Source organism: Diadema antillarum, unplaced genomic scaffold, assembly GCF_040938485.1.
Source record: "Diadema antillarum isolate AM-2024a unplaced genomic scaffold, OU_Dant_1.0 scf00000055, whole genome shotgun sequence".
Classification (NCBI taxonomy): domain Eukaryota; kingdom Metazoa; phylum Echinodermata; class Echinoidea; order Diadematoida; family Diadematidae; genus Diadema; species Diadema antillarum.
Window position 1 is genome coordinate 300760 of NW_027270944.1, and position 26458 is coordinate 327217.

Here is a 26458-nt window from a genome sequence, read left to right on the forward strand (position 1 = left end):
GTATTTTTCGAAGTAAGAGAAAGCGGGGGAGGGGGAGGGGGACATTAGACAAATATCGTACATGGATATATGCACCGGCGATCATTCATAAGCAAAGTCAGGATGCATACAAACAAGGATCAAACTTCCAGAGATCCAGTCTATAGAAAGCAAACAAACAAGCACATAGCTGTCCATTCGTGTGAGACCTGTATTCATTAAATTAAAAAAAAACACAACAGTACAATTAATAATGCCATGTACAAATCACCCTAATAAAGTTGACACTACCCGCTTTTACACCTGTAAAGCTCTCATAATTTTTCTGTATACCGCGCACCGGGCTCGGCAGCCTTGGGCTTAAGTGCAGCTTGGATTACAAGGCTACGTCGATTTGCTCTGGCCTATAATACACGTAAGCTATCCCATTCCAGATGGTGATCTAGCGGACCACATCGCTACAACGAACTGGTTTGTTTGATACTTCTCTTTACTAGCTCTTTTCACCACAACCAACCACCTACGCATTCTCTTCCGGTGTGCGCACGCACCTGAGTCGACGCACCGCCATGCCTCGCGCTAAACGCCGCCTCCAAATCAGACGTACGAACTCATAATTTTCCAGTCTCGATTGGAGAGGGGGTTATTGCTCATTAAGGCCCAACTTTTGCTCCCGTATCGATGGTGCTTAACACGCGGAGTGGGGGGTTTAAATACCACGCTGGTAGGACGAGCGCTTCGCATTAGCATTCTCTACAGCGTTGGGGGAAGATATAATTGGTACGAGGCGCAACCCCTGTGAGTTCGGAGGGATGACCAGAAGATTAAGTGGCAATGTTGTGATTTATGTTTCGGAGAATAATCGGCTCTTTTTCACATTCGCGGACTCGTTCCGAGCGAAACGTGAGTATGACTCTGTAATTCATATTTCATGCCCAGCTATATCGCAGACATACACGACCTGGTCAATAACGACGGCACCTGTCCTAAAAATATAATTTTTACTCCTTCTCGTTTGTAGCATCTGAATCAAAACAGGTGTTTTTCCGTATCCAGTGTCTTACCATCCCGAGAAGTCTCGATTTTACTACAAGATGATTTTATTCCGAGGGCAGGCTTAGTCGAGAATACACGAGCATGTATATTGGACGAAGAAACAGACTCGTCGGTCAAAAGAAAAAGAAAAGTGTAAAAGGAACATATCTTTCATCACTGAGTGTATTCTCGCGAAAGTAAGCTTTAACCAGTGAGAGAAATATGAAATTACGATTCACTGGTGAGATCGATGTATGATTTCCATGCTGCGCGAATATTTCCCTTCTCTTGAAAGTTTCTTCATTTTCAGAACAGTCTTCATTTATAGGTTTATGTATAGAAGCGAAATTAGAGTCGGTAATTAAAGACTTGTTCACAAATGAGAGTATAAAATCCAGACTCGTTTAGAAAACAAAAATTGATTTTTTCTGCTTGCGTAAGTTCGAACAGACTCCTTGACAATTTATGACTGATGTTTTCCTTTGATCCCAATCGTATTCAACGTTGACCAGGATAAACAAAGATACGTCAACTTACCTTAAAGCAAAGAGAAGAAAATATGTAAAAGATGATAGTGAAACATGACTTTAAGTAACTTTTTCCCCAATGAATATCATTGTAAGAAGATAATAGAAAGCAGTTATGCTCAGTCACTTTTGCCAAGTGTGGCTTACACTATTTTAAGCAAACCTTGAGAGAGTAATATTACCTGAAGAACTTGACAAACTTGGAACAGTATATCTCTTCGAGAGTGGAACCATATTCATTCTCAGGCTTACGCAGGTAATGAAAACGCTTGCAACCGATTCTCAGAAGTGTGGGAGGGTGTATGTGGGATTTTTATGTGCGTGGGTTTGTGTATATTCAGTGCTGTCACCTGGAAAATATGCTTCTCCTCGCCTTTGTTTGTTTCTTATTATCATCTAATCTGGAAGTTGAGATGAAAATAACGAATCGGCTGGCTACTTTAAGTGTATGTGTGCATGCAAGTATGAATGTGCGGCATAAATACACGTGCGAGTGAAAGCAAGAGAGATAATTATTTAATCATAGCTGGGTAGAGAGAGAGAGAGAGAGCTTGGAGAAGGGGAAAAGGGATGGAGGGGAGGGGGTGAGGAGGAGTATAAAAGCGAGCCGAAGTGAGAAAGACGGATGAGGAGATATCCAATGTGAGAACTCACTTCTCGCGAGATGGCGCGAAAGAACACTTGATTCGGGGTAAAACGCCTCTCCGTGAGTGGGCACTGTACGTCCCTTCTCTATACCAGCCGGCCAATATACCGCCTACTGCGGGTAGACGACCCGGAGTCAAGAGGAGCGATGAACCTCGTTATAGAAAGACCGGCTTTTGAGAAAGACAGAAGAACTGATGTCTTCATGGGCTCGTGATCTTTAGGGTTTTTGAAGGACAGGTGGTATCAAGAATATCATGCGCAGCTAGCGACCATGATCCATTGATATAGGGAGCAAAATGCAAATATATACTGTATGTCCCTACCTCCCCCCCCCCCCCAAAAAAAAAAAACATTGAGACTTTCTGCAGTGATAACTTTAAAAATAGAGAATCATCAAACTGCAGTTTCAAGGCATGGAACTATATCTTATAACCGCCATCTTACAGAAAATCCCTTTCGATTTGCTTCAGTGGCCACAGAAAAGTGGGGATCCTTGTCGAGCATGTCAAGTATCCCTTCCTTCCAAGTTTAGTTCATTTTTGTTATGGATGCCAAGAGAATCCAAGTGCTGAACTTGGAAGAAACGGACCCATGACATGTTTAACAACAATTCACATTTCTCTGTGACCGCCTGACCAAATTGAATGAGGTTTTGCAGGACGTAGATAAGAAGTTATAGTTTCATATCCTGAAATAGCATTAAGATTATTTAATCATTTTGAAATTATCGATGCGAAATTCGATTGTATTTTTTTTTCGGGGGGGGGGAGGGACAAACTGTATGTAATATAAAAGAAAAAAATACCTAAATCGTCTCCTTATCATTTTCCATGTAATCTTGCGCTTTCTTGTATGTTCTTGTTTTCTCTGTGTGTGATACTCTCCATTGTTTTGTTCATTATAGGGATGTTTTTGTTTTTCGTTATTATCTTCGTTTCCCTTGTCACCTTCTCTTCTCTTTCCTTCATCTTAACTTTCAATTTGAGTTTGATCTTCGAGTCTTGTCTGCTCCTGTCAGTCCCTACGCCATGGACCAGCAGAGAATATTTACCATGCACAAACAACGACATTAAAGGGGAGGGGCGAAAATAATGTGGGTGTGTGAGCGTATGTTTATAAAACCTGTAGGAGGAGGATGTGAATGAACTTCTTTGATGTCAGCACTGCGCTTCGTGACCTGGCATCTTTGCTGATCACGTGTCACTTGCTAACCAATGATGAACAATGTATAGCTGTCATTAATAATACTTAGACAGCATGCCGGCTGGCGATGTCACACCCACAGTAACCTCACTGGCTACCTTGTTTTGTACTTAGGGGGAAAATCTACCCAATGATTGACTAGATTGTAACTTAGAAGGTGGAAGTCAGACGAACAAAGCAGTGAAAGTTTAACAGAAATGGGGCGACAATTAAAGATGAATGATGTAACTGAACTTCAAACAAACTGTTGAAAATGATGTTACCATCAGGTGGTGATCCTACTAGTGCTCTTGGGTCTTCGGTTAACACTCAGAGGTCAATCATTCTTCTCTCAAGATTGTTAGCAGGAAGAAAGAAAGGTACTTTTAGAAAATTCAGTCTCTCAGAAGAGGAAACTTCCACTTGAACTCCGACAACAGACTTGGGCGAGGCGGATTTGATTTTTCCCCGCAGGATGATGTCGAACTAAAATAACCAACTCTCCCTTATGCGTTGATGAAACTTTAAAGTTGAAGATTTGTTTTTGTTTGCTTGTTTGGGTTTTTTGTTGTTATCATTGCCTCCCGCCGTCTTTGCCAGTTTGTGATATCGATATCACAAATAACTTTGTGATATCGATAGCTGTATTGTCATTGTCTGCGATGTTCATCGGACTCAATTACCTGATGTCTTGTCTATCATGTTGAAAAGATTGATAGACATGATTGATTCAAGAAATATATTGTTTTCAAAGAGCGCCTTTCACTTCTATTGTCGTGCAACACAGTATAACTCGGCTGCTATCAATCCATTAGCTTATTTTGTTTGGTTGCGTGCTGGTATTTTTTTTTCGTCTCTCTACCGAGACAAGGTGTAAACTCACAGCAGTCCTCGTTCTGAATTTATATCAATTCTTGCCACCATACTGTTCATATTGATTGGTTGAGTGGGACAAGTATAATCGATAATCTTTAATGCACGACGTCTGCTCTGTCCTCTTCGTTAAAAAAAAAAAAACTTTAAAAAAATCGCCCATGTTTTCCAGATTACACAGCTCTACAGGACCATTTTGTCATGATAATTTGATCAATCCATGTTAAAAGCATTGCATTTTGAATGCATTACAACGACGGCATTAACACCTCTGACATCACACGCAAATGACGGCAAGCAACCGAACGTGCGACGACTGTGACACGAAGTAATCAACCCGTTGCAATTGCACTTTCAATTTTATTCCGTAAAGAGGAGTACGTATGGTGCCCATTCAGTAATCAATTTCCCTAACACTTCAGCTCGACTCGACATGACGAAATTTTATGTGGATGTGTGTGTGGGGGGGGGGGGGGGGGTATACAATAATTGATGAGCAAAGCTGCCGTGTATAAGCCAATCAGTTAAGAAAACACACATACACAGGCACACATCAAAAACTACACGAATGTTGGATACTCCACATAGCAAGGAGTGAGTGGATTGCACATAAAAAGTCATGGCAGTGCTGGATCGGTATACGAGGGTGGGAGATTCATTGTGACAACAACAACAACAACAACAACAAAACGTCCACATGCGTGATGATGTGATGGACTGCGCTGAAAAAGCGTCGGAAGAGAGACAGCCACATTACGCGGGTCCATGTTTCATATTTTAACTCACACTTCGCTGAATTTCGATCGTATGTAACCAATTACGTACTAACTACGATAAGGAATTTGGTGCCTCGCGGACATAGTAAAATTGTGATCTTCTAAATCTTAATGAAGAATTTGTACACTATATAGTTGGTGCTAGCTGCCCGCCTTCCGAGTTTAAAGTAAAATTAAGTTTTGGGGTGCGGCCATGAAAGGCAAACCACGAGGAAGTCCTAAGAGGCGCATCAAAAGATTGACAGCATAAAATCACTCTTATAGAAGAACTTGAATAGATGCACGCATTCAGACTAAAAAGAGAAAATGTATAGCAGACAGTCATCGTTGCAAACACGACTAGAATATAGGCCAAAACCGAATGTAAAATGTAATGATGTAAAAGATATATCGAACTCTCAGCAGATATAGACTGTTTGATGGTTACAGAATGTGACAATCGTATGAGTGTTATTTGTTCATCAGGGCCCCTCATCGTGTTCAGCGAAATCCGCTGTGGAAGAAAGAGAGGAATTATTCATCTATTCATGAAACGAAAACTTAGAAAGGTATAACAACACAGTTCTCCTCTCTCGTCTGTATATAAGTCTGTGCACGTGTGTGTGTGTGTGTGTGTGTGTGCGAGTCTCTCTCCCCCTCTCTCTCTCTCTCTCTCTCTCTCTGTTAGGTTTTTCGAGCTTTAGATTTTGGAATACAACTTGACCCTTGGAGTATTCATCCGCTCTGCGTGTTGCTCATTTCTCCCTGATCACTGCGCATGCGCGATAAATCGGATGACCACAGGCTAAAAAAAAAAATCATCGTCTCTCGCCGCTGAAATATTATGCATTCCGAAAAGATGGTCACTTTATCCACTCAAACCTTTCTGGTAACAAGGTGATGAATGTGTTGCCAAATTTAAAAGAACAAATAATAATTCCATTCTCTTTTTTTTCTCTGGGCGTGTGTTTTCTTTTCTTTTCTTTTCTTTTACGTTTATCATTGCTAACATGTTTTTACCTTGCGGTGTTAATGCAAATCATGACACTATAAACACTCTTTTAAACGAAATTTCCATGTTGATACATCGTTCCTCTTAGCTTTTTATAGACACGATACTACGGTTCGTCAGGCGAGCAAGTCCTGAATTCGTAAAGAGCAACATTTTGGTTTTGGCACACTCCCTGCGGATTCAGTAGTTGAAATCGAGTACACAGAAAGCTTCTCCCCTCGGTTTCGAACAACCCTTCTCTTGCGTGAATTTGACTTTTAAATGGATCGACCATTTTCCTTTTTCTGAACGCTCGTGGTAGTGCGTACAGCTCGGTGTAATGGATGAATTATGATCTTTCAGACTTACTCATTGTGATTTTACTTTATATCATAAACATATGACATATCAAAGATTACGCGAATCTGCTCTCATTTGGTAACAAATTGAAACGTGTGCTATGCAGGACGCGCGCTGAGAGATACAAAGTGATTATAAAATCTTGAATCTTGGGAGCCATTTTCAAAGCGAGCTTAAGATATTGACATTGTCCTTGGTTTCAAATCAACTGATAAATCGTAACCCATTTGTCTACAAAATTGAAAAATCAGAGAATTATTTTCATGCTTAAATCCATCGTGGCAGCAGATGGATTGCGTGTTTGTGTCTCCAGAAATCGGCATCAAGCGAGGACAGTGTCTCAAAACGCCCAACGACGCTCCGCAATTGGGCGGGGCGGTCAGGACCAAATCTTTCGCAGTCCGATCGCTTCGTTTGAAGACCTCTCTCTCCCCTCCCCCCCCCCCCTTCTCTCTCTCTCTCTCTCTCTCTCTCTCTCTCTCTCTCTCCCTCTCCATTTCTCTCTCTTTCAATCTACCATCTATCTGTCTATCCCCCTTTTCTCTAAATCTGACTTCACGCCTGTCGCCATGCCATCCTAATTAAGAGTGATCTTCTCGACAGCGTAGGAGTTTAGCCTGCCTTAACACCCAATCGGGAAAAATCGATCAAATGTTGTGGCGGACAAAGGTGTGTTTTGATTGCCACATTGTAGCTACATGATCACGTGACAAGTAACGCTGCGCTGACTTGGCCGCTATTATCGATTTCTCTCTATTGTTCGCCAAACATTTTTCTAGGCGGAATAAATTCAGGTCTAATGAAGGTGTCGGCGGAGTCCGCGGAGAGACAAAGACGTTTTTGGAATCGTGTCATTTCACAACCGCAAACTCATTTCGGACGTAATTTTGCTTGTTAGGATGGTACGAACCTCTATAAACTCTAAAACAAATACGCAACAGACATTTCGAGCAAAACTTGAGCTCTCATATGCGAAAGACCAATGTTGTCTTCGCGCGCACTTTGGCAAGGGGGGAGGAAGGGAATAATAACCGTTTGCATGTGATTTGCAATGGACGCCCTGACCAGACCTGCAGGTTCCATAGAAATGCCACCAGTTTCTATGACAACGTATATTGTATTTATACAATATTTGCACGTCAAAAGGCAGATTTGTTTCATCTTTGCACACTGTTTTTTTTTCTTCGTCTATCTCGTTATACGTTTTACATCAGTTTATTCATGTATTTTTTGCATTGTTTTTCTGCAAAATTTGATTAGTTCACCATTCTTTGTTATTATTAGAAAACACATTTCGTATTTTTTTAGACTGTTTTTAATGTTTTGGATTCTGTTTGTGATAGCGGCGCGATACTCATAGAGCGGTCGCTAGACGAAAGCTTGCTGATGTCACATCTTTCATTAACATGAACATTAATCTTGCAGAGTCATAGCTTTACATCTTTTTACTCCGATGCTATTTAGCGAAGGAATACCGAGGTATATTCTATATCTATCTTTTTCCTTAAATTCTTTTTTGTTTGCGTGTTTATCGTCTTCTTCTTCTCATTCTTATCATTTTTCTGCAAAATCAGCATTAGACCTCTTCGTCATCTACAGAAGATGTGGAAGTATAGAAGGAGACTGATATGAACAAGGAGAATCACTCTGTGTTGATTTAGTTAAGGGAACTTCTTCAAAGTGAACTAGTATCAGCAACCTGGTTTGGGTCATTCATGGATCCCCCTCCTCCTTTTCAACACAAATCCCTGTCTGATGTGTGTATCTTATTACGCCAAACATTTGGTATTACATGTACTTAGCTCGATTATACCTCTGTTGATAGCACTGCCCTTCCATTATAACGCGATATGAACCACTGCCCTTCCTGTCGCGTAGCGTTTTTTTCCTCTGTCACCTGTCTTTTCTGACTGCAACAGACACTTTTCTCAACCTGATTCTTATTCAGCTTCGAAAGCAATCTTTTCTTGATCATTCTCTGCTTACTATGACGTCATTTCAACTTTGCACAACAGGTGACTTCGTGTCAAATTAGGTTTTTAACATCCCTCCGCTAACCTCGTCATAAATTGGCAACAACGCATGTTCACTGTTAGACTTTCATGTCCGCGCCAATTTCTTACGTTTGCATGATATGATCGGATCGCTTTTAAGTTGTTCTAAGTTGGGGGTTCGGAGTCGTAATTGGGTAAACAAAGGGGCGCGCGAGCAACATTTTTGTGTCGACTTTTTTTTTAGATGTCCGCGTAGTCACGCTCGCAGAATTCATACCGGCAGAAAACAAACTACAATTATGTTGTGTTTTGAGAATGATATTGGATTCTCTGTGCGTCTTTTGTTTTCCCTCGCTCGAAGTCACGGACTGGTTCGAGGAAGTCCAATCTCCCTATATCACAATGACGCACAGACACAAGCACACACACACCCAAAAGAAAATGCAATAACGACAGACGAAACGGTTTATAGCATCGTGTTTATGAAAAGTATTTGCCCAATATCGCCAAAGTTCCTCGTGTTGTCTGCAGGGAAGACTTACTTGATACATGAAGAAACATAATAAATCGTAGTTGTTGGTCAGAATGTTTTCGATGTTCATGTAACGCACTTAGGAGTTCAAGTAAAGTTTTTCCTTCGGTCAATGGAATGGAAAAGAAAAACCATGGAATTAGAATTCGAAGCATAGAAGTTGTGCCAGGCAACTCTGTGTACGCAACCAACAGCAGTAATGCTAAGGTGAAGATGCGACTACATAGAGCGAGTACAAAGAGTAATCAAATTTTGAGAACCGGCGCGGAGACGACTGTGCGTGTACTTGAGTACGAACATGACGAATGTCAAATAATTCAACTAGTCACATTCGTGTCACTGTCCAGGTATTGAATTAATACCGATGTGTCGAAGAAGTGATGTCATTTGAGTTCAAAAGTTTGACCCGACTCGTCTGTGCATGGCTAGACGCGTAATTGACAAGATTATCAGCGCCTTTATACCAACGCGCAGATGCGGGGCTGGTTAGAATGTAAATGACAATGTTGCATGTCTATAAGTACTGATGAAATAGATAAATTGCGGGGATAAAGAGTATCTTTCGTCGAGGTTAAATATAAATTATATTATGCAGAATGAAATACGATTAGATTAACCATGACTGTGTTTAAGTCCACGACTTCATATGCAACATCATTCGACAATATTTTTCGAGTTGCTACCGATGTGATCTTGGGCACACCTCCGTGTTATGTAGTGCATGTAGTGCACCTCACTCAGTGCCACGCAAACTCAGGCAAGGAGATGGTGGGCATGTATTCTACAGCATGAACATTGTAACTTGTCCTGAAATCTAAGTGACTTTGATTGTCTGCTAATATCGTTAATATTGTCATCATGCTACTCGGAGTGCATCGCACATTGCGCGGTTTTATGATGAGGTGAAGTAGAGAACTCGATAACATAGCTGTAGAACGTAGACATTTTTATTGTACATCTTTTTGTGCATGGAATAATTAATATGATGTACATTCATGCAGGCATAGAAATATCTCAATATAAATGATGACAAATGGAAAATATTCATAATGACAATGATTGAGAGTATAGATGTTGTTAGTATTAATTGTATAGTGATAATAAGCATGTAACCTAATTCGTAAGTCAGGTAGTCAAAGGTATTTATATTATATATACGATAATTATGATATGATATGATGACATACATTTATATATTCATGTATATATATATATATATATATATATATATATATATATATATATATATATATTTACATATATATACTAGTATCTGTTGATATATATGTTATGTATAGATGAAGAGCTTGCTTCCAAAAGGCGCTAAATCCATTGAAAAATGATGGATTTAGCGCCTTTTGGAAACAAGCTCTTATATGTATATATATATATATATATATATATATACAATATATACAGTGTATATATATATATATATAATACATATATATTCACATCTGTCGAAGTCGAAGCAACTGTTTTTCTCTCGAAACAATCAAGCCATGTTGTAGAGAAAGGTCGAACTTGACGAAAGCAATGATGAAACGACAATGAAACATATGAACATACGAAGACTGAGTGAGATATCAGGTAATCAGTGGGGAACGACGAAATAATAGTTCAAGAATCCCCTCCTATTCGCCCCCCCCCTTCCGCCTTTGCTATATTGGATTTATATCATATTATGAAGATATTCGCCCACGGTGGCAAAACAGAACTACTTACGTCTCGCACTAAACAAAATTGTAGGAATCAAAAGATGGATTATATAACACCAGATGGTGTTTATTCATTGTCATTACACGTTGTATATTGTATGACATTTTGAATATCCGAAAAGTGCTTATTATGTGGTGTTTTGAGATTGTTATCTTCCACAAAGCGATTTGCATTATACCGTGTATACAGTGTGCATAGATTGCGGTGAAAACGAAATATCAATGCCATTGTCAACACAATAATCATTATTGATGTCATTATTGCCATTAATTCTATTATTAATGTTAGTGTCAATATCGTCGTCATATTTTCCTTGTCATCATAACCATTAAAACTGTCATAATCTTTATAACTATAGTCAATCTGTGAATCAAATGGGATTGCTTTATGCCGGGAACGCTTTATATTCATCCGGACTGCTCATGTCGACGCTGTCGAAAATCACGAGGCAGGCACATGTCAAACATAGTAGCCTTAGCAACAAAGAAAACACGTACTTCTTGACATCCGTATGACATCCTTCAATATCTGACCAATACGACAATTCGGGAAAACAAAACAGTCGGGATAATAAATGTGCAATGATTCAGCTCACGATCTTTTGTCTCTCGTCCCCCCTTTTTTTCTCGCGCGCTTATATTTCATTCATACATGACATAAGTCTAGTGCTTCGCAAACAAATCTCACCTAAATTAGCCAGATAATTTGACGCTCAATCTTTCCAACGACGCACACTATTAGCCGAAGAGTTTTGTGCAATTTACAGACAGTCTTGACGAACTCATTCGCAGATTAACATACGTGCGTGGGCAAAAGTGGCGCAAACAGGCTAAGACAGGAAAAATCAGTTGCTAATCTATCGATGTGAGTCTATGTATTGCAGTGTACCATTACTTTGTTAACGATTACCTATGGCGTTGATTGTCTTTAGACTTTTTTTTTTAATTTCTACATGGGACATAATTATGCGTATTATCTAGTTCATAATCTTCATCAGATTTATTTCTTGCTAAAATCAGAACCATCATGAAGACTTATTCTTTCATTGTCACCTAATCTTAAACACTATCTTATATAGGTTTATCGCCAGACTCTTCGGGTGCACGTCACGAGACTGACACCCACGAGTTATACAGCTCACGAGTCATGCAGCCCATGAGTTCGACACGAAGCTAGCAAGGCCCACGAGACCGACACATTAAGCCTTGTGTTGTATCTGTCGAACTCGTGGGCTGTATGACTCGTGGGTGCCGGTCTAGGGGGATGACCCCGACTCTTCCAACCGTCTATCATCTCTCTCTCTCTCTCTCTCATTATATATATATATATATATATATATATATATATATATACATATATATAATGAAGAAATTAACTGGTAATGCATTTTTGGCCAATAAAGAATTCAACTCGATAAAACTTATTCTTTATTGGCCAAAAAAAAAAATTACCAGCTTATTTCTTCATTTCTTCGTGGAGCCAATACGTGAATTCTCAACATGTTTATATATATATATATATATATATATATATATATATATATATATATACATATATATATATGTATATATATATATATTTACAGAAATATAGATATAAATACATGTATGTATATATAAATATGTAATGAATATATATTTCATGTATGAATACATATATATATATATATATATATATATATTATATACCCCTTTCCCTCAATGCAACTATTTATTTCTGTCTAAACATTCGTCTATCTGTATATCTGTCATATATATCTACCATTCTGAACCGTATACCTTAAAGTTCAAGTTCAACAATTAAACGAATTATGTCGACAAATCAAGGTCCACTTTCCGGAGTGGGTGTTGTCAGCTGGCGATGTTTAATTATGACATCACTCCGATACAGCTCTCCTCTCCCCCATCTTTGCTTTCTCCTGCGCCTGACGTCATCCGACAAAAAAAAAAGAGTATGTGCAGTGACAAGCGACGTAATCATCGTTCCAATTGTGTTGTTTGGTGTCAACGTTAATTACTTCTATTTGTCTGCATTAATTCTCTGCCCTCTCTATAGCATGTATACCACAGATTTGTGTCAAGGCCCATCTCACGGCACGGGTTCAGATTGATCATTGAAATTAAGGAGACATCCGGGTGTGTGAATGAAACGAGGCGTCAATGGTGCCTGAGAGTTTACAGAGCAATTAAATTTGATCATTTGACTCTCGACTTGTCCTCTATATGAGATTACATGAAGATTTGTAGTTTCTGCATACTGTTGAGTCTTGGAACTACCGCTTTGTTCCTAGTTTTCGAAGAAGTGATTGTAGTCCTTTAAAAAGACACCGGAATTTGAATGCGGTTAGCACAAACTTTAAAGCCTAACTGCTAGATCATTTCGGAAGCGCAAGTGCATCTGCATAGAGGAATCAATCGATACACATCTCCAAGTGATGATTGTTGAGTGAGCTGAAGCACAGTGAATTCATGCAGTTTCTTTTTGTGTCTTGTTGGGTTTTTTTCTTGGTTGATTCACTCTATATATTCAGCGGAAACCTTCAAGCCCTCAATTTGATCGATATTCAGGCATTATCGTAATTGCGACAAAATTATAATTAATGTCACATACCGTAGTCGACCGTATCCAACCTTGTTACCGTCACTTACTGCTATCATCACCATGAGATTTTCCTCGCTGAGAATCAGACATCACGCTTCCAAGAAAAAAACAATTGATTGGAAAAAAAAATCAACAATAACTCAGGTCTTCCGGGGAATGACAGGAATATCAATAAGAAGTGACAAAGCTGTCAAGATGAAAGAACGAAAGGGAGAGAGAGAGGGAGGGAGAGAGAGAAAATAAATAGGGGAAAATACCGGAAACAGAAACGTGCGCATCGGGTTATTATAATCTCTGCTCATACACTACTGTGTTCACATATAATGTGCTTGTATGTATGTGTGTGTGTGTGTGTGTGTGTGTGTGTGTGTGTGTGTGTGTGTGTGTGTGTGTGTGTGTGTGTGCGTGCGTGTGTGTGCGTGTGTGTGTGTGTACTTTAAGTTTGCCCCATCGAAGGTACATGTCAGAGCCTTTATCGAAGATATATAAAAATGCGAAATTCTGAAACTGTGAACATTTTAAACTTTTAAACTACAAAAAATAACTATGAAAATTTCCATAGTTTTTGCATGAGAAATTATTGATATCTGTTTTCTTGAGATGCTGACGTCCATTAAGGGAAACGAAAGTGTCCAAACAGACCCTGGGAGAGAACATTCTGAAAAAAAAAGGCAAGAACTGTCGACTAATTGCTTTCATTTAAGCTCGTTTTCGCTGCTGCTTTCACAAGAATGTCTCGAGGAAGAACTCAATGGGCTAAATGAGTGCTCAATTACATTGATTAACTCCGGGATTTTAGCAAGTAATTGTGGTGCCAGTGATTATTACGGGCTAAGGGAGCACCCATCCAGCACGTTCGGTGATGTAACCGGGGCGCGTTTAAATTCCTTGGCGCGACAGGACATACATCACATGCCTCGATGCGAAAATAATTGGCAGATCGTAGGGTTCGTTGACTTTTTTTTTTTTAGTGAGGAGGAAGAGATAATTGCCAAAATATTGAATCTTTCTTCGGTATCGGAGTACCGGTAGTTGTAGTCTTTCTTCATTGTTCTTCTCTGAAGGCATCTGCATTGTAGTGGACAATTCAGCTGACATTGCCAAAAGCATTAACTCCATCTTTGTTATTAGCAACGTGTGTAGCTTTTTTTTTTTACATAGTCACAACCGGCAGATAATAGCCGCTCAAAAGATAATTGCTCCAGATCCCACAGTCGTGACTTGCTAAAATGAAACAATGTATTGGCAAACGCTAAAAAAACTAAATACATGCAATAATAATATGAGACAGAGTAGGGACAAATTCCGTCTTACATCACACCCTAATAATCGTGTCATATAATAGTTGGTAAAAAAAAAAAAAATCCTCCTCTGAAATTGCGTATAGCTCTCAATTACAGAAACAAAGCCAAAATTAGAACAGTGTAGAATATTAAAGTACAATCAAGGCTACAGTTTTTTTTTCAAGAAAAAGCTCGTAGATATGAGCAGTAATTTTATCGATGTTGTTGGTGGTGGTGTTGTCGTTCTAATGTTTCATCGAAGACAACAAGATATGATGACAGGCCTTGAACAAACTTTCTTAAAACTGTCGGTTGAATATACCCAAAAAATAACCATCAACTAATGTGAGAAGATTGAGTTATTGTAACAAACATCTAAACATCGGTCAGATATATGCCAATCTAGGCGGTGAAGGAAAAAATGATAATTTTCCGCGGAGCGCTTTCTAGCTCTCCTCTGCTTCGTAATTCGCTTGCTTTTATTTTGATGAGACAAGGACGAGAAGTAGTTTTACTTCAAAAGGATTTTCGAGCAGAAGGAACTCTCTTTCTTTTGATGCCGAAGACGCTTTCCATTAACGTATTAACAATATAAATAAGGGTAGTTTATCGCATAAAATGATAAAGGTAACATGGTAATGTGGTGTAACTATTGAGAAGTTTATTGTGCACATGTGAACGTTCATGTGGTGAACGTTACCAGGACGGTAAAGACAGCAAGTCCCGCAAGACAAGTCCGGCCATTAAAACAATAAGCTATCTCCCATCCATTAACTCTGTCATCACCAGAGGCAATGGGTTATGTGAGATAACCTAGGCCTACATCATTCAAACAGCAGGGGTGCTCAAAGAGCTAATCTGTTGCTTTTTGTAACGGAGGTTTGCGGTACCGTTTAGAGTGGAAGCCGGATAATGTACACGCGTGTACACAGGGGCGCGATGGTTCGATTTTTGGAGAAAAGCCATGTCCACAAACTGTTTGCCCAGACATTATCGCCCTATATAATGACATCCACGCCCGTTGGTATTGGTGCGTGTGTGATTCAGAATGTCACAATCCCCGTGATTTCACTAGCATGTGATTTGAAATATCTTCCAGAGAATGTGTGTACGTGGACGTTAATATCACTTAAAGTTATCTTCTTCTTGAGGCCGTTTACAATATAGAACCCACTCAAATTATCACAACAACGCGAAGCACATTAACTTAATTCATCTACTTAACTGCCTGGCCAATGACATCCTTGAAACCCTTGGTAAAGATCGCTCGCTTTTTTATTCTGCTCGAGTTTACACCTACAGAGAATCGATGGGGATTTCCTAATTGTGACCTTCGACATTTACTTTCGATTTTTCTCTGCCTCGTCGCGCGCCCTTATTACGTAACTCCGGAGAAAGTCGAGTGAAATTGACGTTTGCGTGTGATAGGCTGTCGCCATTAACCACATCATGGAGGTAGAATCTACCTCCATGACTACATCAATGATTTTGCACTTTGTATTCGTTAAACCATGTAGGTCCATGGTTAAATCAAAGTAGCTTTCGATATTCCACATTTATACAGTATGATATTGCCCCAGAATAAATTTGGCGTATACTTGTCGCGAAGAAGATGGCAAAACCAGATTTTGCCTCGAGGTCAAAAACTAGACGCGCACACGCTGGCGCAAAAGTCGACAGTGCCTGCAGACAAATCGGAGTGGATGTTTAACGGAGAACCAAGAATGACGTATCGGACATATCAGGCGGACGGGGACGTGGATAATAGATAGACAGAGGTAGAGATAGTGGGGGAGCATCAGCGCTTTAATACCCTCTGGAAACGAGAAAAAGTGGATCGGACAGTATAGATTTGCCTTAAATTGGCGGTCCGCGCTCGACTATATTACAACGCTGCCACTGGTTTTGGGGGGAAGCGGCGAGGGGGTAGAACGGATGGGGTTCGGTTCCCTCCGGCTGCATAAATGGGGCAAGGGACTACGACCGGAAGTGGTTGAGAGGGGGGTGCGTCCTTCGAGGACCTCGCCTGTCGTTGGAAACTGATTACATTGCGTGAAGTATCTCGAAGAATATCGAAGTGATCTTACTCTGATGTTAACATAATCTGGTCTCCGTTTTTCTTCCTCTCTGCCCCCTTAATGTCTGGCCGACCGCAACCGTCCTCTCGTTTTATTCATTACTGGTACTCTCTCTTCATTTTGCCCCTAGCTTTGCCGCAAGAAAACTACATTTGAATGTGTTCGCAGACTTAATGTATACTTTAGCAACCCACAAGAAGTAAATTGGGCCCTGGGTGTGAACTTTGAACGGACATATAGACTCAATGTCGCTGACATCCCATTTTATTTAATACGCGTAGGCCGATGTGGGTGTTCTATCAATGTAACAACAAATTTCAGAGAAGGCGGGATGTCTTTCGATACCCTCTTAGTTAATCATCCTCCTCTTTCTTGAAATCAGATTATGACGTGAATCATGCGTGATTTTTAAGTAACACCATTCGGTAAATTAGATAGATCTTTTGAAAATAATAAGCATCAAACTTCGAGCTCCAAGATATATATCCGGATCACTCCAGAATAATGTCTCTTTGTTCTACAAGAACCCAGACTTGACTGCGATCTTATTGTCCATTTCGTATCAATGTCTTTGCAGCAATACAAGGACAGCTGAAACCAGGGGAGACACCAAGACTCGGCGGCCAGCTCAGCCCGGCGGACAGCCATGTCGGTGAACGGAGAAGTCAACAGGAGCGTCGCGGCCACGGAGTTGACGTCATGCGGGACAAAGACGGAGAAGAGCGCGATCATCGGGACGGACCGCGACCGCGCCCGGTCGAGGTGGATCACAGTGGAGCCCATCCTCCTGCTGATCGCGCTGGCCAGGAAAGCCATGGTCATCACACGTCTCCAGTACCTCAAGTCCCGCATCGCTGAGGAGCACCATTACGACTCGATCGTGGCTAACCTCTCCGTGACGTCCCTGTGCAACGACAATAACTACACCGATACACTGGAGGACAAGATACAGCAAGAGACGGCTGTGTGGAGTTTGTACCTCTACGCCATGTCCACGTTTCCCGCGCTTTTCACCACAATCCTCGTGGGCGCCATCAGCAACCTTGCCGGAAGGAAGGTGGCCATGATGGTACCCTGCCTCGGTTACATCGTCCAGTGCGTTCTCTTCCTTTTGATCTCCTACACCCATTTACCTCTCTGGACTTTCTTTCTGGCCGAACTTTTACAGGGCATTTCCGGTGGTGTCGCCCTGCTGTTCGCTGGTGCCCACGCCTATATAGCCGACACCACAGAAAAGCGGCAGCGGACTCTGCGCATCGCAGTGACGGAGGGCGTGTACTTTTTCGGCAACGGAGCCATCCAGATCTCCAACGGTTACCTTATCTCAAGTTTCGGATACGAATCTTCGTATTGGTTTTCGCTGGTCCTACTCATACTTGCATTCCTATACGCTACATCGCCATTTCTACTGATAGAAACAGTCGACGAAGAAACCAAAGTCAGGACTAAGAGTACTACCACTGTTAAACAGATCGTGTGTACTGCCTGTGATCTATTCAAAATCACGGAGGGTAGGCGCAACATCAAACTTATAGCAGCTGGTAGCGTCCTCCTCTTCGCCCTCATCAGCGTCTCCGGCTGCCAAAGCGTCGTGGTGCTCTACGGTTTGGCGAAGCCGTTTTGCTGGACGCCCGTTGATGTGGGCTTCTATACAGCCGTTTCGTTAATACTTCCCGGTGTAGGTAAGACAATCGAGAGAACTCGGGGTACCGACTTCTCCGTGAGTCAGTGGGTTGATTGAGATTGGGAATAATTGGACTGAAATTTCAATGACGCCATAAAGATGATAATAGAGTTCCACGTGTCACATCAAAATATATAAAATATAGACAAATTATATTCCAATGTTGCAAATGTCAAATGTAGTGTGTACTAGTAGATTTTAACCACATGGAAATACAAAAGAAGTAAGAATAAATTTGCCTATGACATTAAAAAAACAGGCAAATTTTTATCAGCACATTTCTTGCTCTTCTTTTAACAGGGTCTTTAGTTGGTGGCCAATTTGTATATCACTTCAACAATGATTACTGGATGATGCATGTAAGTCTGATCAGCGCCATGGCTATGAGCTTGACGACGGCTTTAGCGAAGACTACGCCTGTCCTCTACGCCGGTAAGAATTTGTTTGTTTGTTTTTTTTAATCCTACATGCTTTACATGACATGAGTGTGCCTTCATTCTGTAATGCCAAGCAATATTTCCTCCCACGCAATTATGGGTTTCAGAGTTACGGTATTTCATATATTAGGGTTGGCTTGTATTTCTTCAATCAAATCTACACGGTAGAGTAAACGGGATGATTACACTCAATCTTTGTCTGTTCGCTCAGCTGAAGCAGACGAGAAACCGAACCAGATTCATTTCATCAATGTCGAATCAGAGAGGCCTCAGAAATTGTTCCTCCAATTTCTATATATTAGGAACCACGTATGATTGTATATTCATTGGTCCGTCTCCCCATATTTCATCTTCCGCATCTCCGATCCCCCCCCCCCCTCCTCCTCCTCCTCCTCCTCATTTTCTCCTTTGTTTTCAAGTCAGCGCTACAAGTGATTATTCATTCATCTGATGCAATGCTATGGATATTTGATTTCGCTGCAGTGGGTTTCCGCCGTTCGTTCACGTCATTACTGAAGGATGTTCTTACATGAAGTGCGCTAATCCGTTCTTGTCTGAGGCATTATTGGTTTACGAGATAATGAGCCGCACATTTCCCTTTCCCATACGTTTGGATGTAATCTACATTTTCATTCAATGAATAGATCCTTCTTGATATTCCGCAGACAGAACAAAGTGAAAACAGACCAAGCTGAAATGTGCTTGACATTATATCATTAATGACATTGGTCAATGAAATCATTCCTAATAGATGATATGATAACTAATTAGACGGAAATGCAATTTTCCTTGTTGCATCCATGAAGTAAATGCAAAATTGTGACTGATGAGAAAGTTGTTGAACATTCCAAAATTACGAAATCCAAATTGAAACTATCATTGCGACACAAAAATATAAAAAACACACATAAAAAATAGAAGAGCTTGCTTAGTGCGTGATGTATAAGCAAATAAATAAAGTTTTTGCGCTTGTATTGAAATATTTCTTTGCCAGAACATATAAAAGATAGTGATTTTCTTTAATTTCTTTTTTAACAACAATTACCAAATTTCAATCCTACTAGTTTTCTCCTTTTTTTTAGTCTCTTAGTGTTATCTATCATCACATTTCAAGTTAAATGTAACTACACCATCAATCATGATGTACATTCTCTCTCTCTTTCTTTCTCTTCAGTTTATCTGTCAGCTTTTAAATGCATGCAACTTTTCCGATCTCAGAAACTACTTTGCGGTGGGGAAAACCCCAAATCATTCGATGACAACCTTTTTGCACAGGAAAATATAACGCACAATCTCTCAAGAAAAGTGCAAGCTCTTGTTTTTACGGATTACCAATAACGACAGAAAAAATACGATAACAAATTGAATTGAGAGACATAGTAATGATCAGCTGTAGCTCTGAATGCATTTAATTGATCTGTCTTCATCAGTTGTCTCCATGAGGTAACGCCCTTTAAAATGGACTAATGACGACATCATGACGTCAGATGATTTTTGATACCTCATTCCTCTTTCTTTCTCGCTATACTGCGCAGGCCTTGTCATGGGCGCAATGTCCAGCTTCATCGCTCCGCTCGTCCGCGGTCTCATGTCCAAGATGGTCAACGAGCACGAGCAAGGTATTGTATAGAGCTTCGGCAAGAAACGAAAATGAATAGATAAAGAGAAAACATGATAAATTGCTTCATATTCAAAGTGTCATCTGGGATTAGTATATACATGCTTTACAATTCACACGGCAGATAATTGATAGAAGTTCAGTTTCATGGATCTATATCTCCCCCGAGGACTATATATGAGGTTGTTGGTTTTTTTTTTTTACAATCTGTCCTCTTAGCATGTCTCTACGTAAAATGAATTGTACATCATTACTCTTTGCCACGTTCGGCAAGACAATGGTAAGCTTTCTTATTTAAAGGGACAGCCTCTGCTGTGAACGTGGGCATAACATTTGAGTATGTAGGCCTATAAGTATACACCGTTATAGTCTTTTTTTCTTTTTCTTTTTCTTTTTAACGTGGTGGAGGATTGTGTAAGCACGGCCACACTTAGCTTTAAAAAAAAATTGTACTTTATAGCGACCTTCCAACTCGACAATTAGTTCGTCTGAATAGAAGCAGGTTATTAGAAGAAAAAAAAAAACAGGAGAATGAACGTTTGAGCAAAACTGAGAAAGTTATGACAACTGACACAACTTATCACAACTTTCTTTGTGTTGATCAGAATTTGCATAAGCTGTCCTTGTCCTGTTCCTCTAAATGTATTGCTTGTATTCACACAAACTAATTTCCGGGTGGACTTCTCCCATAATGGAGACAGAGGGAAATAAAGGGGGAAATAAAGCGACTTTATTTTATCAATAGATGTTTTCATAACGCATTTGAATTACAGAACACGTATTCTCATGGTTTGATTTTACTTGCGAGATGTGTAGTGTTGTCATAACGTGACTAAAATGGTTTCCAATAAGTTACCATTCTCCATTTTGTAATACATCTGCACTTCCGCATTCTTAAGGAACAGCTTAACCACTTCCGTTGTTCGCAGGGATGACAAAGTCATATACAGTACGGTCCAGATTTTCACGAATTGGGAATGTCAAATTATCCTGTATATTTCCGAGAACATCATTCTTTCACGCCTTGATAACTTAAGCTGCGAATATTGACCTAGAATTTCATCAACGACTTATCGCTGTCAGTGTATAATTTTGACAAAACTGATAGGGGAAGAACGGGGAGAACTCGGGGAAAAACAGAGTTCAAAACGTGTGAAGACATGATTACATTTCACATGTGTCAGGTTGAAAGAAATTAGATATTGGACCAAAGCACAAATGGGGCATAATCCCGAATTCAAAACTGGGTTGACTAGATTTACCAGATAAGAGTTGACGTTTATCGACTTTCATTCGTTCAATGTACCTGAACACTTTCCCCACATCAGCTTTAAGTCGTGTACAGTGATGTTTTGGGTTGTGCCTCGAATTTTTCAGATTTTAGCACTATGATGAGGAAAAAAATAGTGAAGGGAAATTATCACGAAGAGAAGAAGAAAAGAGGAAGGAAAAGAAGAAATAGATTTAACTTGTATTATTGGCAACAAAAGCAATACTACTAGGAAGGAATGAAGAAGGAGAAAAAGAAGAAAAATTACTAAAGAAACAAGCGCAAGCATAAAGGTATACAAAAGAAGGTGAAGTGGTATTTGTGAATGGCACGTTTTAAAAAGCAAATCTAAACGTAGTGAGATTTCGACCACTGCAGGATTTTTTTTTTCGTTTTCCAAATTTGACACGTAACAGTTAGGAAAGCAGAAGGACAAGCTTGATACACTCTATTCTGTACACATTAACGTTTATTTTTACTGATTATATATTATGTATGTAAATGTATGTATGTATGTATGTATGTATGTATGTATGTCACGAGATGTGATTAACTTACGCAAGAGCCATCGCGTGAAAATGTGTCCTTCATTGGATTACTATATACCAGTAATTGGGTTTTGTTTTTGTTATGTGTTCGTTTGGTTTTTGTTTTTGTTTTTGTTTTTTTCTTGTCGTGCGGTACATAAAGATATGGTTTTCGTTTTGCTTGGTGCGTATTCATTGGCCGGTATCATAAATCGTCTCTTCATCTCTTCTCTCTCCCTTTCTTCCTCCTCCTCCTCCTCTTCCTCTTCCTCATCATCATCCCCCTCCTCCTCCTTCTCCACCTTCAACATCCGATCTTTATATAACCCAGTATCCGTCTTCACGTACGCGGGATGCGTCGGGAACACGGTGAAGTTCATCGCCAAAGTGATGGCATTTGCCATCTACGCGGGGACGGTCAACACCCAGCCGACCCTGACCTTCTACGTACTAGCAATCATCGTTGTCATCCCGATTGTCATAACCTGGTAAGTATAGATTATATGCCGTTATGAGAGTATCTAATACCCCTTCCAAACTCACGTTTGTTAGGCAGCGTACCAACGAAACGTCCATAGCAAAGAAGATACAATGACTGTACTTGGATGGACTAGAAAGCCCCCAAACTACTACAACTACCAATACTCTCCGCAACTGCTGTAAAACTCAACTAAACTTCGACTCTTCCGACATTAGATTTAATCCCGCCTCGGTATCATAACTGATCCTATACCCATCCGTGTAGCGGTAAGAAACAAGGAAGCTCTTCTGACATATTCCATAAGATTTTCTTCAACAACAACAGCAACAAAAACAAAAATACTGTAAACGTATTAGTGTACTTTGATTATTTTAGCGATGTTGAATCATTTCAACACCATTGCATAATCTGAAATAAGACTTCACCTATATGTGTTTGATCCGATGATGCTTAATGCAGCAGAGCGTAAAGGTTCACAAGGGGTTAGGTCAGTAAGAAGCGGTTTCCGTCTAATAGAAACGAGCAAATACTTGATAGGAACTAGAATTAGTATCATATTTATCTTTTTTTTCTACAATGTCTAACTGACCAGGATTTCTGCTACAGATACGACAAGGTTTCGTGTCGTTAATTGAATGAGCACTAGTCGAGTGATGATTAAACAAGGTGAATACATATAGATAATATCCAGGACGTGTGTTCAACCATCCACATCTTATGCAGATGAGTGGTAATGAACTTGTGTTTTAATTTTATTTCAAATTTCAGAAATTTGGTACAGTCTCACCTGTCTTTTATGTTTATCAAACCATTTGACCTAGACATGACTTAACTTTTCCCAAATTACAATTTATATTCATTTGGTATATCTTTTTTTCTTTTCTCATTAACGCATTGCCTATGTAAACAACGAATAGTCAAAGCATAGATCTAAATTTGTCGGCAAATGCACGTATCCTATTCAAACGAAGAGTCGAAAGATATATATAAATGGATGAGCTCTTGGCATTAAATACAATTGATCCGAAACACCTATTCCATTAGTTGAATTCCGCTTTGGCGGTGAATTGACACGTCGTAAAATTTGCGTGAATGAGCTGTCTTCGTCCAGATTTTTTTTACCGCGCTTCCAAAGCGAGACCTCCTGGCGATAGCCCTAATTTGTACACACGTCGCGCAGCAACCACAATGGAAAGACCAACATACTATCATCCATCCGCCAATAAGACAAGTATCGCGCTTTTTTATCCATTAGTTGCTAGTGGAGGAGGGATATAATATTGTTGCCTCTTCCGCCGTTTTTCATGTTTGGCTGTGCTCAATTAGAACCCGATGCCGAACTCTCCAATGCAGCGGTGTTTAAATTAGAATTTGATGAACCATTTATGTCCTCCGTAATCAAGCCCATGTCGACTCATTTTCGGCTCATTCATGGCTGGGTATAGCGGAGCGTAAATGAGCTTTCAAATTCTCTCGCTGCACCCTTTCCAAGTCGGATCCTTCCACGCATTAAGCGATATTAATGCGCCTGGCGAGTTGAGCGGCATTCATGGCCATTGTACTATAGCAACAGAGGATGGCAGAGGGGAAAACACCATTTTCTCGGGCCACACATGCTTACACACGTTGATTTGTGCAATAACTGTATTGTTTTTGTCCTACTAAAACCTGTACCCCACAAGCATGACGGAATAAAGACAACCATTGTACTCTTTTGGTTTCCGTACCCCTCATAACAGATGAATTTATGTAAGCACATATCACTCTATTCGTGGTATTCGAGAATACATGAATAATGATTATATGTGTAACATAATATCCCTTTGTTACAATCCATAATAATACGTATATATACGTGATAATAATAGTTATGATACCAATAGTTATCAATGATGAAGAGTCGTAAGTAAAAAATACCTTATCTGTCTAGAGTATCCCCTATCTTCAGTGTCCTCACCGTTCTTCAAAAGAGTCCCTGATATCATTACCCCAGCATTGACAAGTTTACCCCCTAGAGATTCGAACTAGAGACCTCCTGATTGAGAGTCTAGTACTTTAACCACTGAACCGCCATACCTCCCCTCTCCCTCCCCCCTCACACACACAGACACACACACACGCACATACACACGTCTATAACTGTATTCTGTGTCTCTTCTCGCATCCCGATCATCTCTCGCAGCGGTCTGCAGTGCTTCAAAAACAACGTCACCGACTACGACGAACTAGAGGACCCCGAGTGTACGGGAGACAAACTCCAGCTGGTGAAGAGGGACCAGTAACTTGTCATCCTCCTAACCAGCCTCCGTCATCTGCGAATTTGGTTCTTAAAAAAAAATCTCCTGCGACGGTCTTGATGGACATCCACACATGGAGCGAGGTCACTCAAACTTCCAGTTGTATTCTCTCATACTCTGTCATCTCGTTTCTATTTTCTTTTTATTTTGTTTGAATCATACATGTTTTAATTTACATAAATGTCAAAATAATTGTTGTTTATGACAGGGGAAAAGGCACCAATTTTGGAATAATATCTTTATTCGTCGTTCATCCGTAGGGCTATCTCGTCTGATCTAGACATTGACATCTAACGCAGCTGGCCGTAGCTTAAGTAGGACTTACTCAAAATTAAAAATGAAAGAAAAGAGTTTTTATTTTCCTTTAATTTTCGAAATTTAGACCTGGTTTATGATGCAGATATACCTCCGCCAGCGTGAGATGGTGCTATTCACATATTGCGTCCGTGCAATCTTGACTAGTTCCAGAGTTAGTGTGCTTTGATATTTACTGTACTCCGCCAATACGCAAACACCAACCCGGATTTTCTTAACATAGAGTGTCATTAATGCTGGTTTATTCATCAGGGAACTTTTAATTTGCAATACTCTGACATGCTATGCGCTGCAATGCAATGGGATCAGTCACATAGTTAGAGATGTAAAAGAAACATGGCACCAATATTTCTATACTGTAACTGTATGATAGGCTTTGTATATACCTTCATTTTGTATGCTGTGTATGTATATCTATGTCAGAAAACACGGGCACGCACTCACGTCAAAAAAGGGAGAAAATCGAAAACAAAAAACGAATCCCGGAAAAAAAAGAACCTCCCGTACAAGATACCTATGTCATAGACACGTGCTCAATTCCTAGGATTATGTAGACATTTCTCGGTGGTGCTGACCAGTTTACATACATGTATAAACAGAAATACCGATTGAGAGTGTTACAACCAAAATTCAGCCAAGCTTAAGAGACTTAGATTAAAATTAATGATTACACTTGACAACTCTCATCCATCACAATGATGTACCATATCTGTATAAATAGAAATACTGCATGTGAGAATGGTAATCTATCACTTCTTTGGGTGAATATTTAGATTCGTTGTATTTTTAGAAAAAAAAAGCAACACTTTAGAATTTGCAGAACAGTGAAATGATATATGTGTATATTGAAACATTTTTAGCTGTTTGTTGAAATTCTATTTCTCAGACTGTTTGTTATTGTTATTGTTATTGATGTATACCTAGGTCATGAAAGTGTACATAAGATCACTCTATATGTATATACATGATGTTCTGAAGATGAAAATATATTTTTGACTGAACCAGGGATGCTAGATTTAAGCAGATATTGATCGTATATATATTGATTAATTGATGAATATATTTGACATCTAAAAAAAAAAATAATTAATTGTTCAAATATCTAAATTTGAAAGTTATATCCTGTAGATGTGTGTGCTATGTTTGACACAGAAAAGTTGGGATGGGGTGGGTGGAGATAATAGCTGCAATGCGAAGGTATAAAAAAAGACAGTTTTATGTTTTTGTGTGATTGATGATGGTAACATAATGTTTACATATTCGTAGCTCAAA

At 39.8% G+C, this 26458-nt stretch overlaps 1 protein-coding gene across 1 annotated transcript; it reads left to right on the plus strand.

Annotated features, from left to right (window-relative positions):
- The first annotated feature begins 745 nt into the window (after positions 1 to 745).
- On the plus strand, positions 746 to 25180 carry LOC139715789 (proton-coupled folate transporter-like). The gene is made up of 6 exons (XM_071627329.1): positions 746 to 882; positions 17135 to 18239; positions 18542 to 18673; positions 20214 to 20297; positions 22425 to 22581; positions 24757 to 25180. The coding sequence occupies exons 2-6, from the start codon at positions 17204 to 17206 to the stop codon at positions 24854 to 24856; spliced, it is 1509 nt and encodes a 502-aa protein (XP_071483430.1). The 5' UTR covers positions 746 to 882; positions 17135 to 17203; the 3' UTR covers positions 24857 to 25180.
- The last annotated feature ends 1278 nt before the right edge of the window (positions 25181 to 26458 follow it).

What these genes read in the sequence shown, in the direction of transcription:
- LOC139715789 (XM_071627329.1), top strand. Translation starts at nt 17,204, where the DNA reads ATGTCGGTGAACGGAGAAGTCAACAGGAGCGTCGCGGCCACGGAGTTG. An exon ending in GGTCAACGAGCACGAGCAAG is followed by an intron (nt 20,298 to 22,424) that starts GTATTGTATAGA and finishes TATATAACCCAG; the next exon opens with TATCCGTCTTCACGTACGCG. An exon ending in ATCCCGATTGTCATAACCTG is followed by an intron (nt 22,582 to 24,756) that starts GTAAGTATAGAT and finishes CATCTCTCGCAG; the next exon opens with CGGTCTGCAGTGCTTCAAAA.